This window comes from Elephas maximus, chromosome X (genome assembly GCF_024166365.1).
Source record: "Elephas maximus indicus isolate mEleMax1 chromosome X, mEleMax1 primary haplotype, whole genome shotgun sequence".
Lineage (NCBI taxonomy): Eukaryota > Metazoa > Chordata > Mammalia > Proboscidea > Elephantidae > Elephas > Elephas maximus.
In genome coordinates, this window is record NC_064846.1 from 16111088 (window position 1) to 16133133 (window position 22046).

Here is a 22046-nt window from a genome sequence, read left to right on the forward strand (position 1 = left end):
AATCATATGTAGTCTTTTATGTCTGGCCTATTTAACTCATCATTTTTTAAAATAATTTGTTTTTGTTGTTGAGAGCCTACATAGCAGAACATACACCAAGTCAACAGTTTCTGCATGTACAATTCATTGACATCGATTACATTCTTCAAGTTGTGCAACCATTCTCACCCTCCTTTTCCCCCCGCCCCCTGAATTTTCTATCTAATCTTTTGATTTGCTTTTGTCCATTTGATCCCAATATAGATAGATCTTAAAAGAGCACAATGCACAAGGCAGACATTCTTTACTAGTTAAGCTAAATTGTTTGGTTTTAAGAAGACGTTAGGGTATATTTTTGGTTTAAGGTTTAAAGATTATTTCGGGGCAATAGTTTTGGGGGTTCATCTAGCCTCCAAGGCTCCAGAAAGTCTGGAGTCCATGAGAATTTGAAATTCTACTCTGCCTTTTCCCCCTTTCGATCAGGATCCTTCTATAGAATCTTTGATCAAGATGTTTAGTGATGGTAGCCAGGCAGCATCCAGTTCTTCTAGTCTCATGGCAAAGGAGATAAGTTGTTCATGGAGGCAATTAGCCACGTATTTTGTATCCTCCTATTCCTGACTCTCCCTCTTCTGTTGCTCCAGGTGAATAGAGACCAATTGTCGTGCCTTGGATTGTCAGCATATGTTTTTGAGCTTTATCCATGTTGTATCGTGTATCAATATTTTGTTGCTGGATAGTACTCCAAACTACTATTTTTTTTTTAAGTAGAGTAATCATCTTTTCAAATGAAGTTACATAGCTAGAACAGATAGAAGCAGGATTGCGTTGAGTGACGGGTGATGGGACCAGGGCTGCTCCCTTCCTCGGCCTCCCTGTCCTACCCCCAGAAGTCCCTCAGCGTGATTTGGAATCCATGAGTATGGTTTAACACAGTCACTTTATGCAGGATGAACCTAGCACGCAGTGATGGTGAGGTAACTGCTCTGTAGTAGGCAAAGGATCCTAAGCTAATGTAGGCCAGAACTGGGTCTCCTCTTCTGTGGTCTGTTCAGTAGGGTTTTTTAAAACAATTTTTGACTTTTCATTTTGAAATCATTTCAGACTTTAAAAAGGTTGCAAAAATAGTAAAAGAATTCTCATATATTTCATTATCCAACTGTTAGTATCTTATATAACTACAGCATAGTTAACAAGATCAGTGAGTTGATATTATTACATTACTATGAACTAGTCTACACATTTAATTCAAATTTTGGAATGCTCATTAATGCTGTTCTTGTGGTCCAGCATCCATCTCAGGATATCACTTGGCATGTAGCTGTCATATCTCCTTAGTCTTCTTTAATCTGGGACAATTTCTGTCTGTCTTTGTCTTTCATGATGTTAATACTTTTTGAAGAGTACTGGCTGGGTAGTTAGTGGAATGCCCCTCAACTTGTCTGAGGTTTGCTCAGGAAACCCTGGTAGCATAGTGGTTAAGAGTTTGGCTGCTAACCAGAAGGCCTGCAGTTCACATCCACTAGGTGCTCCTTGGAAACCCTATGGGGCAGTTCTGCTCTGTCCTATAGGGTTGCTATGAGTTGGAATGACTTGATGGCAATGGGTTTGGTTTTTGGTTTTGGAGGTTTCCTCATTATTAGATTCAGTTTACGTTTTTTTGGCATGGATACCACAGACGGGGTGTTGTAACCTTCTCAGTGCATGATGTTAGCAGGCACATGTTGTCAGTGTCTCATTACTGGTAATGTTAACTTTGATAACTTGATTCAAGTCAGATTTTTTTTTACATTCCCTTAAGTATGTTCCGTGTCATTTATTTTAAAAAGAGTATTCCATTACTAAAACAAGTATTTTATTCCATGAGTTAAAATCCATTGCTATCATTATTTATTTTGTTCCTCAGTTTGCCCCAGATTTGGCCATTGGGAGCCCCTGTGTCCTTCAACATAGTCCCATCATTTTTTGAAGTCTTCTTTATTTTCTGATACCACATGATGTTCCAGGCTTATCTTGTGTATTCCCTGCCCTAGCCCTGGATTCAGGCATTTCTCTAAGAAACACGGGTTTCTTTTCTTTGAGAATGGTATGTAGAAACCAAGATCTGGGTGTGGGAGTTGTGCTTATACTGCTGGGCTGAAATTCTAGGCCGTCTCAGTGGGCAGAGGTAGGAAATATATATAGGTATACACACAAATCTGTTTATGTCTGTGTGTATATGTGTGTGTACATACATGTACGCATATATTGGACTAGAGTCAAAGGTATCAATGCCAACTCAGTATGTGAGCTCAATTTATCCTGATACCTTAGATTACAGTTCAACACCGCTGGGTTCATTGTAGTCTTTCTGTTTTCCTTGTTTGTTACTCCATTCTGCAACAGCGAGAAGCTGCGTTCTCATTATCCAGAGTATATTTATTTATTTTTACAATCCTAGAATACACTTAAAGCAGTTCCAGAATTACTAACTCATACTCCTGTGAAAAACAAACCAACTAACTTCAGTACACAATTGGTGTACAGTTCTTTTTTTCTTTAGCCTTAGAGTATGTAGTCAAAAAAAATTTTTTTTTCCCTTTTCTGAACCTCACTGTGGTTATGTTACTTATTTGTAATACAGTTAGGTTGATCTGTTTTTGTTTGTGTTTCATTTTGGGTCTCCCCTTGCAAATCCTGAATTATTTTAAATAATCTTTTTTGAGCATACAAAACATCGACACAATTTTAAAAGTCAGAGCTGTACCAAAAATTATACTCAATGATGTGTCCCTCTGTCTTTCAAGATGAGGTTTCCTAAGTATGTCACTTAATGAGTTTATGTTCTAAAAAAAAAAAAGAGAGAATTATCCAAAACTGACTTTTCTCAACCCCTCTTTTATTTATATGTAATTCCTATTTAAAATGAGATTTTTGACTTGATGTGGATCCGTCTATAAGCATATTAACAGAGAGAACCAGTGGTAACTTTTTGTCATTTGGCCTTGTGATCTTTTTTCTATATAAAATAATGTATGTCTATATCATTTTTATATTCTACATATTTTGTTTTTAATTTTTTATTGAGATATAATCCAAATAACATAAAATTGACTGTTTTAAAGTATATATAATTCAGTGGTTTTTAGTATATTCACTATGATGTGCAGCCATGATCACTGTATAATTCCAGGACATTCCCACCACCCCCAAAAGAAACCCTGTACCTATTAGCAGTCAGTCACAATACCTAGTTTTGCGCTTTGCCTTTTTCACTTAGTGTATAGTGAGCATTTTTCCTACCCAGTTAAATATTCTTCTAAAACATGATGTACCCGTTGCCTTTGAGTAGATTCCGACTCATAGCAACCCTATAGGACAGAGTAGAACTGCCCGATAGGGTTTCCAAGGAGAGACTGTGGATTCAAAGTGCCAACCTTTTGGTTAGCAGCTGAGCTCATGTCCACTGTACCACTAGGGCTTCCTAAAACATGATAGTCGTACAATATCCAATGCCCCCATTATTAATATCTTGGTTTTCTTTTCATCACCAAGCAATACAGTATATGTTAGACTGAGCCTGCACAAATTTTTATCTCCCTGGGAATAAAAACGAAAAAAAAAAAAAAAAACCACTGCCGTCGAGTTGATTCCTACTCATAGCAACCCTATAGGACAGAGTAGAACTGCCCAGTAGAGTTTCCAAGGAGCGCCTGGTGCATTCGAACTGCCATCCTCTTGGTTAGCAGCCATAGCACTTAACCACTACGCCACCAGGGTTTGCAACCTGGGAATAGAATTTATAAAATTTCTTTAGAATCCTGTTTGTAGGTATAGTATCACTGTATGTGCCAGCTTTAAATGATTCAAATCATTACGGTATTTGAATTTCATGTCCAAATTTCATAGGAGGGAAAGGTCCGTACACCTTTTTGTCAGGCCTTACTAAATTTATAGATTTTTTTTTTTTTTGCTAACTTTGAACCCCAGATTCACAGATCTGCTAATACCCTACCAGCCAATATCAGCTGGTAAGTTTTATTGTCTTCATCTAAAATATGAGGAAATTGGGGCTCAAAAAGATTCTCTGGCTTGCCTTTGTCTTCCTAGCTAGGTGACAGAAATATATCTCCATTGTTTACTCTTAGAGTCCAGGACTCTCTACATCCTAGTTAAGGTCTTTCGGGCTGGGCACTGAGGACCTAACAGCCCCACGAGGGGTTGAATGATTATTTCCTCTTAATATCCCCCTAGTAGGATATCCCATGCAGATTTGCTGCACAGATCTGTCTTACAATCTGACCCTACTCCAGAGGCTTGGTTTGCCTCTTTAGTTTTGGCCTGCAATTCAAGCATCTGCCACCAGATGGAAGGAACATTCTGTCAAGGAAGACCGAACAAACATTAAAATGGTTAATGTTGACAAAAAAAAAAAACCACTGCTGTCCAGTCGATTCCAACACACAGTGACCCTAAAGCATAGACTAGAACTGCCCATAGAGTTTCCAAGGAGCACCTGGTGGATTTGAACTGCTGAGCTTTTGGTTAGCAGCGGTAGCTCTTAACCACTACGCCACCAGGGTTTCTTAATGTTGACTGGTGATCAGTAACTGACATATTTCTGTTCTCAATTTAGGGAATTATTTGTGTAAATGTTGTCCTCTGTCTTCATTAGGGTCTCTATGCTCAGTGTCAGCCTAGTTCCAGACTTAGTAGTATTCCTTTTTGGTATTGTCTTTTGTCCCAAGATGATTTCTAATATTTTCAACCCTCTTTGGCTGAGTTTAGAATAAAAAGTCTTTCCTTCCTTTTATCTTTTTTATTTTATTTTATTATTAAAAAAAAAAACCCAACCCAGTGCCCTTGAGTCAATTCCGACTCACAGCGACCCTATAGGACGGAGTAGAACTGCCTCATAGAGTTTCCAAGGAGCACCTGGCAGATTCGAACTGCCAACCCGTTGGTTATATATATAGTAAAATATATATAACAAAATATATATAACAAATAAAATTTGCCATTTTAACCATTTTTAATTGTGCAATTCAGTGGTATTAATTACATTTACCATGTTGTGCAACCATCACCACTATTTTTGTAACATTTTCATCACCCTAAACAAAAGCACATTACTCCTCAAGCAACAACTCCATCCTCTAGTCCCTGGCAACCACCAATAAACTCTTGTCAGTATGTATTTGCCTATTCAGGATATTTCACATACGTGAAATCATACATACAATATCTGTCCTTTTGTGTCTGACTCTCTTCACTCAGTATGTTTTCAAGCTCCATCCATGTGTCGGCGTGTATCAGGGCTTCGTTTCTCTGTAGGAATGACTAGAATTCTATCCTATGTATGCACTGCATTTGGTTTATCCATTTGTCTGCTGATGGACACTTGAGTTGTTTTTACCTTTTGGCTATTGTGAATAATGCTGCAGTGAACATTGCTGTACAAGTGTCTGTTTGCGTCCCTGCTTTCAAGCCTCTCAGGTCTGTACCTAGGAGTGGAATTGCTGGGTGGTATGGTAATTCCATGCTTAACTTTCTAAGGAACTGCCACAGCTTTGCATCATTTTACATGCCTAACAGCAATGGCTGAGGCTTCCAGTTTCTCCCCATCCTCATCAGCACTTGTTATTTTCTGTTTATCTGATGATAGCCATCCCTGTGGGTGTGAAAATATGGTACATCAGTGGAAGCTCTTCCTGCCTCCCGTACTCCTTGCATAGTTCAGCCAGGTTAATGTTTGGACAATGCCACTTTGTCCCTCAAAAACTTCCAGTGTCTTTCCATTGTCTCAGGATTACTCTAGCTTTTAAGGCTCCCACAGTCTGGCCCTGACGTAACTTGTCTGTGCAGTGAAACCTGTGAGAGCTGGAACTCAACGGGACTGCCTTGTTTTTCTGGGTCTTGCCATTTTTCTGCCTTCAACAGAGTGCAGTCTTACACTTTTCTATCCTCTCTATTACTAGAAATATTTGTGTTTTCCTTCTCTGATAGGCTTCCACCTTACACAGGTTCCAGCTTTCACAGGTTTTACTGTATGTTTAAAATCCATACTGCTTTGCCTTGATTCCGGCTATCAACATATCCTATTCATCTTTAAGACCTAGTTCAATTAGTTTGAACTTCTTTATTCATTCAGCAACAACTGTGTGTGGAGGGTCTTGTCACGTGCCAGGCACCAAGGATTCATCATGGAGTAAGACCGGCAAAGTCCCTGTCCACACTGAACTTGCATTCTGTTGGAGGATACAGACCCTTCCCACACACAAAACGCCCCCATGTCCTCCACTGAGTTCTGCCTCCTCCAACCTCAGAACTTTTTTTTTTTAAATAAAGTGTAACTCTGGAAATGCTACTGACAATATTTTTCATTGTACTAGAACTAACGCGTACAAACGAGTGTCATCCTTCCAGGTGCTGATCTTGGGAACCCCTAGACTTGTCCTGATACTGCAGGTGCCGTTCAGACGCTTGTAGTGCTTTTCTTTAGGAACGTCCTCCAGAGCCTATAGTCATCTAAATAGCTTTAGCTGTGGCAGGTGTTCATCCTTTAAGGATGGATCTGATTTTTAAAAACACCCTCAAGTCTCCCAGAGCTAAATCTGGTGAATTAGCTGCGTGAGAATGTGTGACAGAAAGAAGGAAGCAGGTTTTCCAACATGGCTTAACAGTGGGCTCTGAAAGCAGTGTGTGTTTTAAACATATAGTAAAACCTGCAAAAGCCATTTTTCTCTTCCGCAAGAGAAATCTAGAGACACAATGAACAAACGATAGCAGCACTGTAAATAAGCTCACTTCCTCCTTTGAAGGATAGCACTAATTTGAAAATACTAGTTCTGGTACTTTTACTTGAAGACATTAATTTCAGTATTTTATAATCACACTTACTGGCTTTTATTGCCTTCTGAATTCTCAGCTTGTGTTTTTTATCAGCTTGTTTTCAGTGTTCAGCAATTAAAAAATAAGTCCCTAAGGAGAAGGAAGTTCACTTTTTATTTATTTATTTATTTATTTATTTATTTATTTATTTATGACTCAACAGTATCACCTCTGAATGTAGTAGGTTCTCAATAATTACATGTTGATGACTTGATGAGGCAGTAATAAAGGCATTAGTTGATAGCATTTGTTAATACTGTTAGTGTCAGCACATGCTCTAATAATTCCCTGACTCTTTATTGGCATTAATTAACTTTAAGATAACACATTTACAGTATTAGGTCGGCCTCCTTTAAAAGGATTTTGCAAATCTAATTGGCATTTAAGGTATAGTACCATGTTTTTTTTTTTTTTTTTTTTTTACCATGAGGTGTTCATATTACCATGAGGTGTTCATATCGGATGAGCTCGTTTCTTCCCTGCAATAAAACTACCTAGTCATTCTCGTAAAGTGAGAGGTTTTTCTGCCTTGGTAGGGCAAAAGTTGATCTTCATATGAATTAATCATGTATTTTTGAGTTGTTTTCTTATACCTTTGGAATATTTATCGCATCCTGGCATTAGAAGGATTTAGGACTGATTTTTATAGACTATTTGGAAACCCTGGTGGCATAGTGGTTAAGTGCTACAGCTGCTAGCCAAGAGGTCGGCAGTTCAAATCCACCAGGCACTCCTTGGAAACTCCACGGGGCAGTTCTACTCTGTCCTATAGGGTCGCTATGAGTCGGAATCAACTCGACGGCAGTGGGTTTGGTTTTGGTTGGTAGACTATTTGAGATACAGTTTCCTATTTTAGTTTAGACAGTTGATCAAATGAAAATATTAACCCATTTTCTTAATTTTTTTCCAGAACCTTTGTTTCATTTTGCCACAATTTTTGTACCAGTTCTTCTGTGGATTCTCACAACAGGTTTGTTTCTTGAGTTATTTGTTATAACGTAGCCAACGTTTGCTGTTAGTAAATTACCTTTTATGTATTAGATTGTAGGGATTCAAGAGGTATGTCCAAAGTGAAAAGTTTTTTTTTTTTTTTTTGTTCAACAGTTGATCTTCTTGGCCTGGTTTTTGACGATAATAAATGTTTATATATTTGCTTTAATAGTTTTCTTACTGTTAACTTTCTTTTTGAAAATTATCTGGTACATCCTATTGGAATTGGGATGACCTTAAAAAGAGTATTTTGATTTTTTTTATCCATGTATAGAATGCACTCCAATAATCCTAAAATACTGTAGCCAAATATTTCACTAAATAAAATCTCCCCCACTTTTATAATTTCTCAAGTTGTTTCTATAGAGAAATATTGATCTTCAAGCTGGTCAAGAAGTTGTGATTCTTAGCACGGTCCTTGAATTACTTGAACCAAAAACCAAACCAAACCCGTTGCCATCAAGTCGATTCCAACTCATAACAACCCTACAGGACAGAGTAGAACTGCCCCGTAGGGTTTCCAAAGAGCACCTGGATTACGTGAAGCAACTCTAAATTTTTTTGCCTTCTATAGTTTTAAAACTTATTGCATATACAGTATACTGTATATTAGCTTGATACTTAGTGGGGTGGGCAGGCACGTTGTAAAGTTCATTTCAACAACTGAAATGGACTTTATGTTGCTTGTAGTGGAAGTATAGCTAAATCCCATACCCATTGCTGACCAGTTGGCTCCGACTCGTAGTGACCCTGTAGGGCAGAATAGAACTGCCCCATAGGGTTTCCAAGGAGCACCTGGTGGATTCGAACAGCCAACCTTTTGGTTAGCAGCCAAGCTCTTAACCACTGTACCACCAGGGCTCCATTAGTGACTGAGTTTCTAAATTTTAAAGGTAAGCTTTATTTCCCATGATCCCTCATGGTAGGAAGTTAAATTTTCTCTGATTTCTTTGCTGTTTTTTTTTTTTTTAAGAGAATTTATTCTTTTCAGTGGAAAGTGGTTGCTCTGTTTCTCTTGAACTTGGCTCTTTGCTATTTGGTATGTTGTCTATTAAAACATCAGTGCCATGTCATCAGCCCCGTGGTACCAGTTAAGCAGATTGCTTTATAAATCCCCCACCAGCTGTATGCAGTGTCACTAGCCTTCTTGTGTTCAAAACTAATACCATTAGCTACAGGGAGTTTTATAAATTCTGATGAATCTACTTTTCTTGAACATTCAAATTGTCATTTACCAAAATGTTGCTGATTCCTCACTTACTTGAATGAATGCAAGTATTAAAAAGATGATTCTAATTTTCTTACTTACCTAATCTGTAGCAAAGTGCTAAAGGGAAATTGACTCTACTGAATGGAAACATTGTTTCTATTTTCAAAGGAGTTTGTTGATTGTTATCTTTTTAAAAGGATGTTTGTGCATGTTTACCAAGCACAAGTTGATATGAAAAGAGAAAAAGGCAGTGAGATTCAGACCCTGGGCTGTCTTGGGTCTGTTTAGCTTAACTTTAAGTTCAAGTTTCCATTTGAGTAGAGTTGATATTTGGCTCCCTCAGTTGTTCAACTAGTAGGCCATTCATTTAACAAATATTTTTTGAGCTCCTACTATGTGCCAGGCATGTATTCTAAGTGCTGGGGATATAGCAGTAATCAAAACCAACCCTTTTACCCTCATGGAACTTGCAGTGTGGTGATGGAGGGGAGACAGCAGTCAGTCCCATATGCTAGGCACTGATTTGTGCTCTGAAGGGGAAAAAATAATAATAAAGCAATTGAATGTGACTGGGGGATGGCTGCTAATTTAGGGTGATCTGGGGAGTTCTTCCTGATGAAGTGACATTTGGACAGAGACCTGAAGGAGATGAGGGAATGAGCTATGCAGACATCTTAGAAGAAAAGCAAACCAAGTAAAATGAAGGCCTGTTTGAGGAGGCAACGTGATGCGAGATATCTTTAAGTTTGGCCTTGTAATAGTGCTGAATGGAGCAACCTTTATTCCAAATCTCTCTGGAGCACATGCTGATAGTCAACCTTTTTCAACCCAGGATCACATTAGGTGTTTTCTGCAACCCTGGAACTTGGGAGAGCGGACTGAGAGGAATGTAGAAATAGGACCAGGATTCAGATTCTTAAAGCAAAAAATCTTTCGCTAGCAAAGCTAGGATAGTACTTGTGACAATATTTGTCACAGGTTTAACAAGAAACAGTATTATAAGCTAAACCTAAGTTTGTTTTGGCGAAATTCTGTCTCCTCTAATTATCCAGCTAAGGATTAGAATTCTCTCTCATGTGCCCTCAAACTACCATAGTAGAACAAAAGTAGGTTGATGCTTCTTTTGTTTGAATGAAATTTAGGACTAAATTATACACCAGTCAATCTGATTTTGTTTTTCTTTTTCAATTTATTTCTTAGTGAAAATGGGTAGTTTCCAATAAAAATGTAGTGTTGTGTGCCATAAATCAGTTCTCTCCCTTGAGAATTAAAAGGAATATAACACTTTTTTTTTGTACTTTTTAGTTCAGTGCAATATTTTTGCTGAGCTTAAATCTTTGTAAGAAAGCATGTAGCAAGTGCCTTCATGTTCTATGTATAGCCATACATATATATGTGAACATATGTATAAACCTTGACTTTTGATAATTAAAAGCCAATAATTTTTTTTATTGTACTTTAGATGAAGGTTTATAGTACAAACTAGTTTCTCATTAAAGAGTATGTATTGTTTTATGACATTGGTTACCAACCCTACACCATATCAACGCTCTCCCTTCTCGACCGTGGGTTCCCTATTACCAGCTTTCCTGTCCCCTCCTCCCTTCCAGTCCCTGCCTCTGGGCTGGTGTGCCCCTTTAAAAATATAGCCATATTTTGGACTTTACTGAGAATGTTGCATACGTTATCTATTACTTTGTCTCTACTTTAGGCCAGAGTTATGGTTCCTCCGACTCCTTATGCACTCACCACTCTGCCTCTACCTTCTAGAATTTTTGCTTCTTGGAGGACAGAGGATGAGACATCGCTCTGTCCCCAGTACTTGGCACTTTGTAGGCACTCAGTAAGTGTTTGTGGAGTAGACTAATGAGTGAATTAATGTTCTATTCTAATTATTCTCAACTTTTTTGAGTCCAAGAATTTATCAGAACCCCCATTATGATATCAGCTGTATCTTTAGTAGCCATTGATGGGAAATACATAATTGTGTTTATTTAGGGTCAAATTTAAGTGCATTTTATTAATCAAGAAACACCTATATATGTGAACAATACATGAGTATAGGACATTATTTATTCAGGCTACAGACAGTGGAGGTATGGACCATATCTAGCACTGTGTAGATAAATACTAAACTCAAAAATTGCTTTTATCAAAATGTGGTTCATAGAAGATCTAATTTTTTTTTTCAATACAGGAAGATTTATAATGTCAGATCATTCATTTACACAAGTGTTAATAGCTTCAAATCTCTTATTTACCAATTTTTTTAATGCTTTCTGTATGCCAGATTCTGTTCTAGGAGCTCCAGGTTATCAAAGCTCCCCAGCCAGAGACCACTAGGAACACACCTGTAGTTGAACACTTTGGGTTTACTACACTATGCAAGAGGAAAAACACACACCCTGGGGAACAGTGGGGCCTCGTGGAAAGAGGACGTTAGAAAAGAATGGGATTCAGGGTTGAGTTAGGTGATTTGGGGCGGGGCAGGTTTAAGGAATTGGGGGTTGATTCTGGATTAGATACTGTCAGGAAGTAGGCGTAACTTTATGATTGAATATCTTAGTAAATCTTATCCATAAGGAGTGAAGACTACAAGGAAGCTAAAGCTGTAACTGGTAAAGAAGTAGTCACTCACAGTAGACTGGATAGAAGAGTGTTTGATCATTTTTGTGATTTGAACAATGTTCCTGTTTGTCTGTGTTCAGATGTGATTAACAAGTAGCCTTGTTTTTGTCTTGCTCCATTACAGTCACAATGTGGCCTTATCTGATGTTGATCTTCTGTGAAGTTGTTATGTTCAGTAGAGGGCCTAGCCAATGGTACCAGGACAGCTCCTGGAGGCTAGGAGCTGCTTTTCTCTTTCTCAAGATACAGCAGTCAGTAAAATAGACAAGAATCCCTGCCTTCATAGAGCTTAAATTCTAGTGTGAAGAGACAGACAGTAAACATAGCAAATTTATTATGTAAATAAAGGCTGATTAATGCTGGAAGGGGAAAAAAGGCAGAATAAAGGGAATAGAATATGTCTATGAAAGAGAGAGTGGCAATTTAAGCCACGGTTGGTCTCACTGAGAGTGTGACATTTGAGCAGAGATTTGAAGGAAACGAGAGAGTAATCTAAAGGAAAAATGCTTCAGGCCGAGGGACCAGCCAATGGAAAGGAGGCCCCAAGGCAGAAGCCTATGACTGGAGTGGAATGAATGAGGAGGAGAATGGTTAGGGATGAGGTCAGACAGGTAGGGAGAGGTCACATTGGATGGGGCCTTATAGCCACCTCACTGTAGGAACTTTTTCTTTTCTTAACTTTCAGAGTGACAGCAGTCCATTGGAGAGTTTGAACAGAACAATGACACAATTTGACTTATATTTTAATAGGACTGCTTGGGCATTGTGTTGTGAATGGACAAGGGTAGAAGCAGGGAGACCTGCTTCTCTCATTGAGGAGGAGGCTCTCAGGGTGGTAACGGTGGAGGTGCTGAGAAGGGAGCTGGTACTGTAGATATTTTGAGTCAATAAAGACTTTGTCATAGATTAGATGTGCTTGTGAAAAAGAGATTAGTCAAGGATGATTCCAAGATTTTGGTCCTAAGTAAGCGGAAGGATTTAGTTGTCATTTGCTGAGATGGGGATACTTTAACAAGAGCAAGTTTGGGGTGGGGGCAGGTCTGGAGTTCAGTTTTGAACATGTTAAGTTTGAGCTATGTTAGAGACTCAGGAGTAGATGTCAAGTAGGCAGTTGGATATATGGGTTTATGAGATCAGGACAGGTATGGGCTGAGAATAGATACCTGAGAATTGTCTGAATGGATGATATGAAAACATAGGACTGGATGAGAGCACCTGGATAGCAAGTATAGTTCAAAACACAGAGCCCTGGAGCCCTCCAGCAGAGAGGTCAGGGAGAAGAGGAGACTGAGAAGGGAAGAAGGGATGGCCAATGAGGCAGGAGAATAGTTCATTTCAAAACATTTCTTGAGCCCTAAGTGGTACCAGGCACCAGTAGAGATGCTCAGGCTGCAAACATTGGGGTGCCACTCTCTGAGACAAGGAACAAACAGAGGATAAAGCAGATTTGGGGGAAAAGTTAATGAATTTGACTTTGTCGGTGCCCGTGGGACAGCTAGCGCAAAGGTGGGCATTTTGGTCTGGAGCCCTGGGAATTCTCAGAGCTGGGGAGAGTTGAAAGTCAGGTCCACGTAGAGACATTTAACTTGTTTTTATGAATACATTTGATTGATCCTTAGTAAATGGCCATATTCACAATCATAAATACAGCCTTGGGAAGGAGACAGTGATAGTTAAAAGCATCTAAAATATTAACCAAAAAAATTGTGACACAGGCTGGCCACTGCCTGTATTTAGTTTCTCTGAAGGGCTCCTAGCTTACACTTATTTGGTCTCCTTCTACTGACAAATATTTGGATTTGGATGTTGTTAGTTAATATTTATTATAAACAGAGTTTATAACCCATAAACATTCTGAATAGGATCTTATTAGAAAGGAGTGTATACAAATATGATGCATCACACCGTGTTAGTTTCTTCTTGTTTTAGCTCTGATAGTCCATACACCTAAACGTCCTCTTGCAGATGATTGTTACAGTACATTTCTTTCTTCCCTCTGTTGTTTGTCATCTCAGCCACTGTATGATGCTGCTTACCTTACAATGTACAATATCTGCTTCACCTCCTTGCCCATCTTGGCCTACAGTCTACTGGAACAGCACATCAACATTGACACTCTGACCTCAGAGCCTCGATTGTATATGTAAGTAGAAAATAGAATCCAAACCCCCTTTGACTTTCAAAGTTGGGCGTTTCATTTCATCTGCAGGTAGGAAAGACACAGAACTCCCCACCTGGTTTGATTATGCATCTCTGTTCCTAATTTTTAGCTTCTGAAACCAGATCATTCAGCAGGGGAATGGCATACTCTCCTAGGTGTAGGTTCTGTACTTCAATACCCGTGAAACATTTAATTTGGAATCACTAACTCCTAAAACTTGAAACTACAGTGTCAGACTGTTCTGATGGTCTTGCAGGAAGACACAGTGTTTTAACTGCAAAAAACAAAACAAAACAAAACAAAAAAGCTCTTTGGTAGTTTAGGATATGGATGAATAGAATTGATAAGGTGTTACCACCCTTTCTTTCTTAAACTGCCCCTGAAGCAGAGTCCCTCTTTGTTAGCCCCATTCTAAAATAGTTTTTGTTGAAGAGAATAATTAACTTACTGAGACAAAGAAAGGCACATTGTATTCATTTGGTTTCTCTTAGAAATGGATGCTTTTCTTTATGGTTGAGGAGCTTGGCACTAGCCCCAGTTGCTAACCTATGAGTTAATTTGATTTTTTATAAATTAAACATACCGCTAAAGATGGTAACCTACAGCAGATTATAACCACTGCTAATAGCAGATAGCAAGAGCAGTTGAGAGGCTAGGGCGACTTGTTTGTATGAAACGAAGGTGCACACATTAAAGGGACTTCTTGAAGCCATATACTCATAAAACTTACATTTAGTAATTTAGAGTTATAGAGATTTGTAAATTTTATTAAAACCTTAAGCTTTTTATTATGGAAATGTTCAAACATACGAAAGTAGAGAGAATATTATTAATTATAATGAATGTCCCCGTACTCACTACTCAACTTCAACAATTGCCAATTCATGGCCAATCCTTGTTTAAGTTAATAACCCCATCTGTTCTATCACCGGCTTTATATCACATTATATAAAATAGTTATTTCAGTATGCATCTCTTAAAGATAAGGACTTAAAAAAAATAACAATACCCTGTCACACCTAAAAACCTAACAAGCCCTTAATGTCACCAAACATCTAGTCAGTGTTTAAATTTTCCCAAATGACTTTTTTTTTTCTAATAGCATGTTTGTTTGATTCAGGATCCAAGTAAGGTCTGTGTATTGGATTGGTTGATATGCTTTTGAAGTATCTTCTAATTTTAAGGCTCCTTATTATTTGGAATTGGGAGTGATAGTAATACCTATCTTGTGTAGTTTTTATGTGGATGAAAATAGATAATGTATACAAAACTCAACGCAGTTCCTGGCATATGTTTTTGGGTGCCATCGAGTCAGTCCTGACTCATAGCGGCCCTGCGTACAACAGAACGAGACACTGCCTGGTCCTGCCCAATCCTCACAATCATTGCTATGCTTGATCCCTGGCTTATATGCAGTACTCAGTAAATGGAAGCTATTATTATTAGTGATGTTATTGTGGTAGGTGGCCAGATTTTTAACTTAGCAGCTTTTTGACAGTTTACTTACTCCAATGCGTTAATTAGTCAGAGGTGATTTCGTGAAGATACATCTGTGGCTCAGCCCTCTTCGTTCTAACAGGGTCAGCCCACACACTCAACTTTGGCATTTCGTCTCTGGTATTGCCTGAGAGAGATTCATTAAGCTGTGTTGTTTTTATTCCCCATTTCTCAATAGGAATATTTCTGGCAATGCCATGCTACAGTTGGGCCCCTTCTTATATTGGACATTTCTGGCTGCCTTTGAAGGGACTGTGTTCTTCTTTGGGACTTATTTTCTTTTTCAGACTTCATCCCTAGAAGACAATGGAAAGGTAAAAAAAAATTGTCATTAACATCTTGCAGTATTATAAGCAGGACTTTTGCAAACTATTTTTCTTAAGATCCGGTGTTGAGTTTTCACAACTTCTTTAGAACAAATAGAAATGTTGAAGTAAGAAATAACTTCCTATGTGCATGGCTAACTAGAGTGCATATGTGCAAAGCTTTGGAAGCTTAACTTGGCTGTAGTTTTTACTAGATGAACAGAGTTCTTGGGGTTTCAGACTTTGGACCCCTGCATTTTGTTTTAAAATAGGAAAAGCCTTTCTCACATCAAAGTCGGGCCCCACTCAGTTCTAATTCATTGTAATCTTCCACGCTCAGAGTTGAAGGTGGTAGCTGCCATAGTTTTGGAGCGTCCACCTAATAGACGAAGAGAAAGAATTCCCTTCCAAGTGGGAGCATAGTGCTCTCCAGAAAGGCTGTACCGGTTGTGCCAGTGCCTTCCCAGCAAGCAACCACATCAGTCCGCACCTGCCCTGGGATGAGTTTGCCCTTGCAGCACTCTGAGACGGGAGCCCTGGTGATGCAGTGGTTAAAGTGCTTGTCTGCTAACCAAAAGGGTCAGCAGTTCGAACCCACCAGCTGCTCCACAGGAAAAGATGGGGCAGTCTGCATCGGTAAAGATTATAGCCTTGGAAACCCTATGGGCCAGTTCTACTCTGTCCTATAAGGTTGCTAGGAGTTGGAATCGACTCGATGGCAACAGGTTTGGTTTTTTTTTTTTGGATCCTCAAAGTCACTGATGGGGGACAGGTGAGGCTTCTTCCTCCAGCCACATGTAGGAAATCGAACATACTGCGTGCATGTTGCTTTCACTGTGTTTTCCTTTGCTGTTTGGAGTTACTTTTTTATGGTCATTTCTTTATAATCATAGCATGAAGCAAAGCTACTGTTCAAAAAGAATTTACTGAGTACAATGACTATGTATAGAACCTAATCGATTAATACCTCTTATAGAAGTGAATTTGAATGATACTTTGAAACTGGAACTACAGTAAAAACCTCTCTAATTTGGACAAAACAACAATCAGTTTAGTAACAGTCCATTAAAATTCTTAATCACAGAGTGATTTTTAAAGAAATAACAGACTGAATACTTTATGGTAGATATGTGTGGCAGACTGTGTGTCCTTTGGGACATCACTTCCGCTTTTCGAGTCAGCTTTGCCCATTCATAAGAAGGGATGAGATGCTGTAATTTCTCAGATCCCTTCAGCTTTATGACTGATCTTGTGACTTTCATTTTTTTATTTTATTTTTATTTAGAAACTGTATAGAGCTGCCTGCTGCTTGGAAAAGGGTTGCTCCCAAGTAGGCAGATACTCTCTGCAGTCCTGTTGACATGACTCATTTGCTCAGCAAACTCTTCAGGTGTGCATGGGGAGCTGCAGTCCAGCCTCTGTCCTGTTCACGGCCCATTCTGAGGTCATGAAGTCCAAATTAATAAGGTTTTACTATATATGTCACCATCCTTCCAAATGTTTGTTAAGATGACAGTAAATGTAAGAACTGCTACCAGCAATTAAGCATAACACTCACGTATGATTTGATTGAATCCGGTTTTTTTTGTTTGTTTGTTTCTATTAACCTTAATTTTTTTTTTTTTAAACCTTTTACATTTCACTTTCTGTTTTAATGTTATGCATTCAGATCTTGACAGCGTTTGGTAAGCATCTGTGCCATTCATTGCCATCATTTGCATTTATACATGGATCTGCTTTTCTTTGGTGTGCACGTGCCAACAGATCGGATAGTTACAGCCCAAAAATGAGACTGTAGTTTTAAAAACTGCGAGTCTGCTTGTCTGCAAATTTTTCCATATTTGAGAGCTTTAGTTCTATAATAAAGGAAAAGCCCATATAGAAGTCTTTTAGAGACATGAGAAAATGACTTGCCTTGGTGAACTTTGGTTTTGGTGAACAGTGCTGTTAGTGGACTAATTTTTTCCTGCCCTTGTCACACCAGTGAGTTCCCTGTTCGATGCTGCGTGGAGTAATGGAAATAAACCCTACCAACCACAGATGGGTTGTGCCTGTCCATGAAAACTGAGAGTCACAGTAAAAGCCAACATTATGGCCTGATCTTATTGACCAGATACTTCCCTAAGCAATTCATACAACATCTTGGCAATTACAGGCAGGATTAAAATTGACCTTTTATTTTTCATGGAGGCTTATGTATTCATGGTACATGTAATTGTTAAATGTCTTTCAGGTGTATGGAAACTGGACTTTTGGAACCATTGTTTTTACAGTCTTAGTATTCACTGTAACTCTGAAGGTTAGATTTTTATTTATTCAAATATATTTAACACCATTTTGTAATACTGTCTGGTTTTATCTGAATATAACTTTTTTATTGCCTGGTCTTTATTTTTATTGCAGGTTGTTATTCAAACCTTTGTCTGAGTGCTTACTAAAACAGCTCTGATTCTAGGGATTTGGGCATTTGTATATTACTTGTGATCCTTTTTATTTCAGTTTACAGTCTGTGTTTTACTTTAAAAAAATTAGAGCACCATACTTATGTTGGAAATCTGTTCCTTCTTTCCTGCTATTTTCAAGGCATTATGCTAAGTAGCATATAAACAGCCTGTGTGTTTCCATGTGAAGTACTTGAATCTTTTTTCAGATTTCTTATCTGAATAAGAACCCCAGGCCTATAAAGCATTTGAGTTCTTAAAACAGTTGAGTAGGTGTCCATGAGCAAAATGTAGATTCAAAAGAGCTTCGTAGGGAAGAAATTTTATAAAATGTATTTATCACTGAAATTTATCCATCTTAGTGATGAAGGGCATAAAGATAGACAGCAGGTAACATAAGAGAGGAACCCTGGTGGCACAGTGGTTAAGTGCTAACTGAAAGGTTGGTAGTTCAAACTCACCTAGTGGCTTCGTGGGAGAAAGACCTGGGTATCAGCGTCCATAACGATTACAGCCAAGAAAACCCTATGAGGCAGTTCTACTCTGTCACATGGAGTCTCTGAGTCGGAATCGAGTCAGCGGCACCTAACAACAACATACAAAAAGGGTAATATTGGCAAAATCCATTGGCATTAACTTGCAGTCATGTAATAATGCTCTGAAGTCTTGCTGAATGCTATCCTTGAAGCCCGTGTGTTGGAACTCTGTTACAGCTGAAAGCATAATCAGATTCTTTTCATTATTCTGGTAAGAAACACCTCACTGGGATCCAAGAGTGAGAGTACCTTTAAATGAATCTCAACCTGACCAGTAGTCAAAACCAGAAATCAGAAGTATAATTGAAAATGACCTCTGATCATTTCCACCCCCCAACGTTTTATTCCTGGTTTATCTCTCATACCGAATAGAACTGACATGTGTTTTTATTAGTTATCTACTCTTTCAGTAATATTTTAAGACTTTAAAAGAACATGTTACAACTCATCTCAGTTTAGCCACTTACTAGCTGTGTATCCTTGGACAAGCTACTTCACCTCTCTGTGCCTGCTTTTTTATAAAACGGAGATAAAAGTAGCACCTGCCTCTCAGGATTTTTATGGGGAGTCAATTAGTGAATACGTATAAAGCACTTAGAAGGGTGTTTGACGTAGAGACCATGCCCATTACAATCAATGCTCCTTGTTATTTATTATGTTTCATGGGATCACAATGATTTGAGATGGAATCCCTTCCTGTCCTTCCCCGTCCCCTGTCCTTTCACATGGTCCCAGAGCTACATGTGGCCTTACTACAACAGCTTTCAGATGTACCTCAAAGGACATCCACTCCCTTTCTTTTTGGATGAGTATTATTGTGACATTTTCCCTAGCAACCCGGTGAGAATTCAAGGCTGGGCTGTATTAACAATGTTATCAGCGTCCTGTTTATGAATGGAGAAACTGTAGCAGAGAGCTGAGGACCATGGTGTCACAGCAAGTAACAAAACTGAGATACCACCTACCCCCCCCAAAAAATTAAAAGCTCTGGATTAAATGCCCACCTGACCCAGAAGTTTTAAGCCAGCATAGCAGACCATAACTGTTTTTTAAATCACATATGAAAACCCCAGATTCCACAATCTGGAAAAAAAAAAAAAAAACTAGTCTTGGCAGAAACCTAAAAAGGATTAAAATCTGAGGCAACTGAAAATGTTATTAACTTTATGCACTAGATAAGCATTTTGCAATTGGAAAGGCACACTACATAATCAGCCCGTGATCCGTTGCTACAGGATCCTCAGCTGTTGTGTTCAAACTGTTATGACGCCTTTGTCTAGTTATTCTCTTCCTAGCTATCCACTTCCTCTGTTCTACTGCTTTCAGCATGCCTGCCTCTGCCAGCTAGGCTTTCTCCTTTTGCCGTTGTCTCCTCAGCTACCCACCACCTGAGGACTCCAACCAAAAACTACTGCTGTCAAGTTGATTCCGACTCATAGCGACCCTATAGGACAGAGTAGAACTGTCCCATAGGTTTTTCAAGGGTGTAAATCTTTACGGAAGCAGACAGCCACAGCTATCTCCCATGGAAACAGTGGTGGGTTCAAACTGCTAGCTTTAGTTAGCAGCCGAGGGCTTTGACCACTGTGTCACCAGGACTCTTTTTGAGGGCTCCAGTCTCTTGGATGCTCCCATTGCCTCATTCCTTGCGCTTCGCTCAGTAGTGAAGCATCAGCAGCCCCACACCTACTAGCCACTTGGCTTGACCACACCTTCATTCCTGTACTTTAGAATCTAGAGGCCCTAGGGCAAAACTGGGCTCCTTCTCACCCTGTTCTTGTTATTTGCAGCCTAGCCTATTCCTACTCATGGCAACCATGCATGTACAGAGTAGAACTCTTCCCTAAGTCTGTCTTCTGTAGTGCCACTGGGTGGGTTCAGACCACCAACCTTTCCGCTAGTAGCCTAGTGCTTAACCATCTGCAGCACCCAGGAACCTTCTTTCTCACCCTAACTCTCTGGAAAGCCTAGATTCTATTCTACTCCTAGCTCCATTCTCCTCTGGATCCATGGCCCAAGCTCACTCCTCCCATAGGTATCATGCCGCGTAAAGTGTGGCCTGGTGCAATTTTGTACCCGTCATGAAAGCTCTTGTGTTATATCTTTGCAGCTCGCCTTAGATACTCGATTCTGGACATGGATAAATCACTTTGTGATTTGGGGTTCCTTAGCCTTTTATGTATTTTTCTCATTCTTCTGGGGAGGAATCATTTGGTAAGTAGCTGTGAACGTGTACTATGCAAGTAACTATATGTGTGTGTGTGTGTATACATATACATGTATATATATACATTGATATGTAAACACTGATTATACTTTTAAAGTTTTGATTGTATAACAGTTTTTCAATATTAATGGATTGGAGTTATTTCTCGCCAGTAGTGCTGCTAATTTTAGGTTAAGTTTTCAAATACAAGTGTATAGATTGCAAGAGTTACTCAAAAGGTCTCCCTTCTGGTAGCCCCTGCTTGAAGGTGTGTAAACATGTGTCTATAAATAGAAGCTGTAATTTCTGGCATGACACCATGTGTGATTTCCACTGGAAATACCCTTCCTGTGAAGTTTCTACATGATAGTTGACCAATAGATAATGATCCAATTGGACCGCATTCTCTCTTCATGGTATATAATTGTCATTCATGCCACAACAGGTGTTCTTAGGGTATAGGACATGTACCACTTAATACCCAGAGGGTTATACCTTGAAACACCTCTTACTGTATTTTGGGGGAAAGGTAGACTGTAGCTTGGTCTTAAAGTTCATTCAGTTCCTCTTGGTTCAGTAGATGTAGATTCTGAAATGTATTTCATGTGAGGTACTCTAGGGGATACAGAGATGAATTAGACTGAACCTCTGCCCTCAAGGAGAGTACAGTCTAGTGAAGGGCACATAAACTGTGATTGGGGAAGTTATAAAGAATGAAAATAAGTTTGAGTTGCATCTCCTCTCCATACTCCCAGCAGCAGGAAGCATGGCTAGAACAGGCCATAGGGTGAGAATCCAGGAGCACATATTTTCTCTGGTCTGAGCAAAATCAGTAATACAAAACATTTTATCACGGAGATGTGAGGTATGGAGAATCATCTTTATGTCCCTTGAAACTTAATTGGAAGAAACTCTTATTATTTTGAAAAGCTTCTGTTTTTACAAAAGTCTTAAATAAAAATAGGAATTACCTAATCACTTAAGGATATACCAGCTCTGAAAAGTGTAATTAGAGCGTATATTTGGCACCTATTTTTTTATATAGGTAATGATTGAGCAAAGAAGCTAAAAGAAGTTTCTATTTTAATAATATACAAATGAATTACAGTTGATTAACCATAATATGCAATTGTAGATCTGCCCAGAGTACCATAAATTTCTGTGAATCCATGTAATCAGCATCTGAACTAATTAGGCAAAATTTCCACAGGAATAAAATATTT

General features: G+C 38.9%; 1 protein-coding gene across 7 annotated transcripts in view; it reads left to right on the plus strand.

Moving 5' to 3' along the window:
- The window catches only part of ATP11C (ATPase phospholipid transporting 11C), a 187971-nt gene that overhangs the window by 154795 nt on the left and 11130 nt on the right, over positions 1-22046 (plus strand). For all 7 annotated transcript variants that reach the window (XM_049873466.1, XM_049873473.1, XM_049873470.1 and 4 more), the window contains 5 exons: positions 7760-7819; positions 13693-13820; positions 15514-15649; positions 17874-17939; positions 20728-20831. In XM_049873466.1, coding sequence (XP_049729423.1) covers positions 7760-7819; positions 13693-13820; positions 15514-15649; positions 17874-17939; positions 20728-20831 — 494 coding nt within the window. The remainder of the gene's footprint in view (positions 1-7759; positions 7820-13692; positions 13821-15513; positions 15650-17873; positions 17940-20727; positions 20832-22046) is intronic.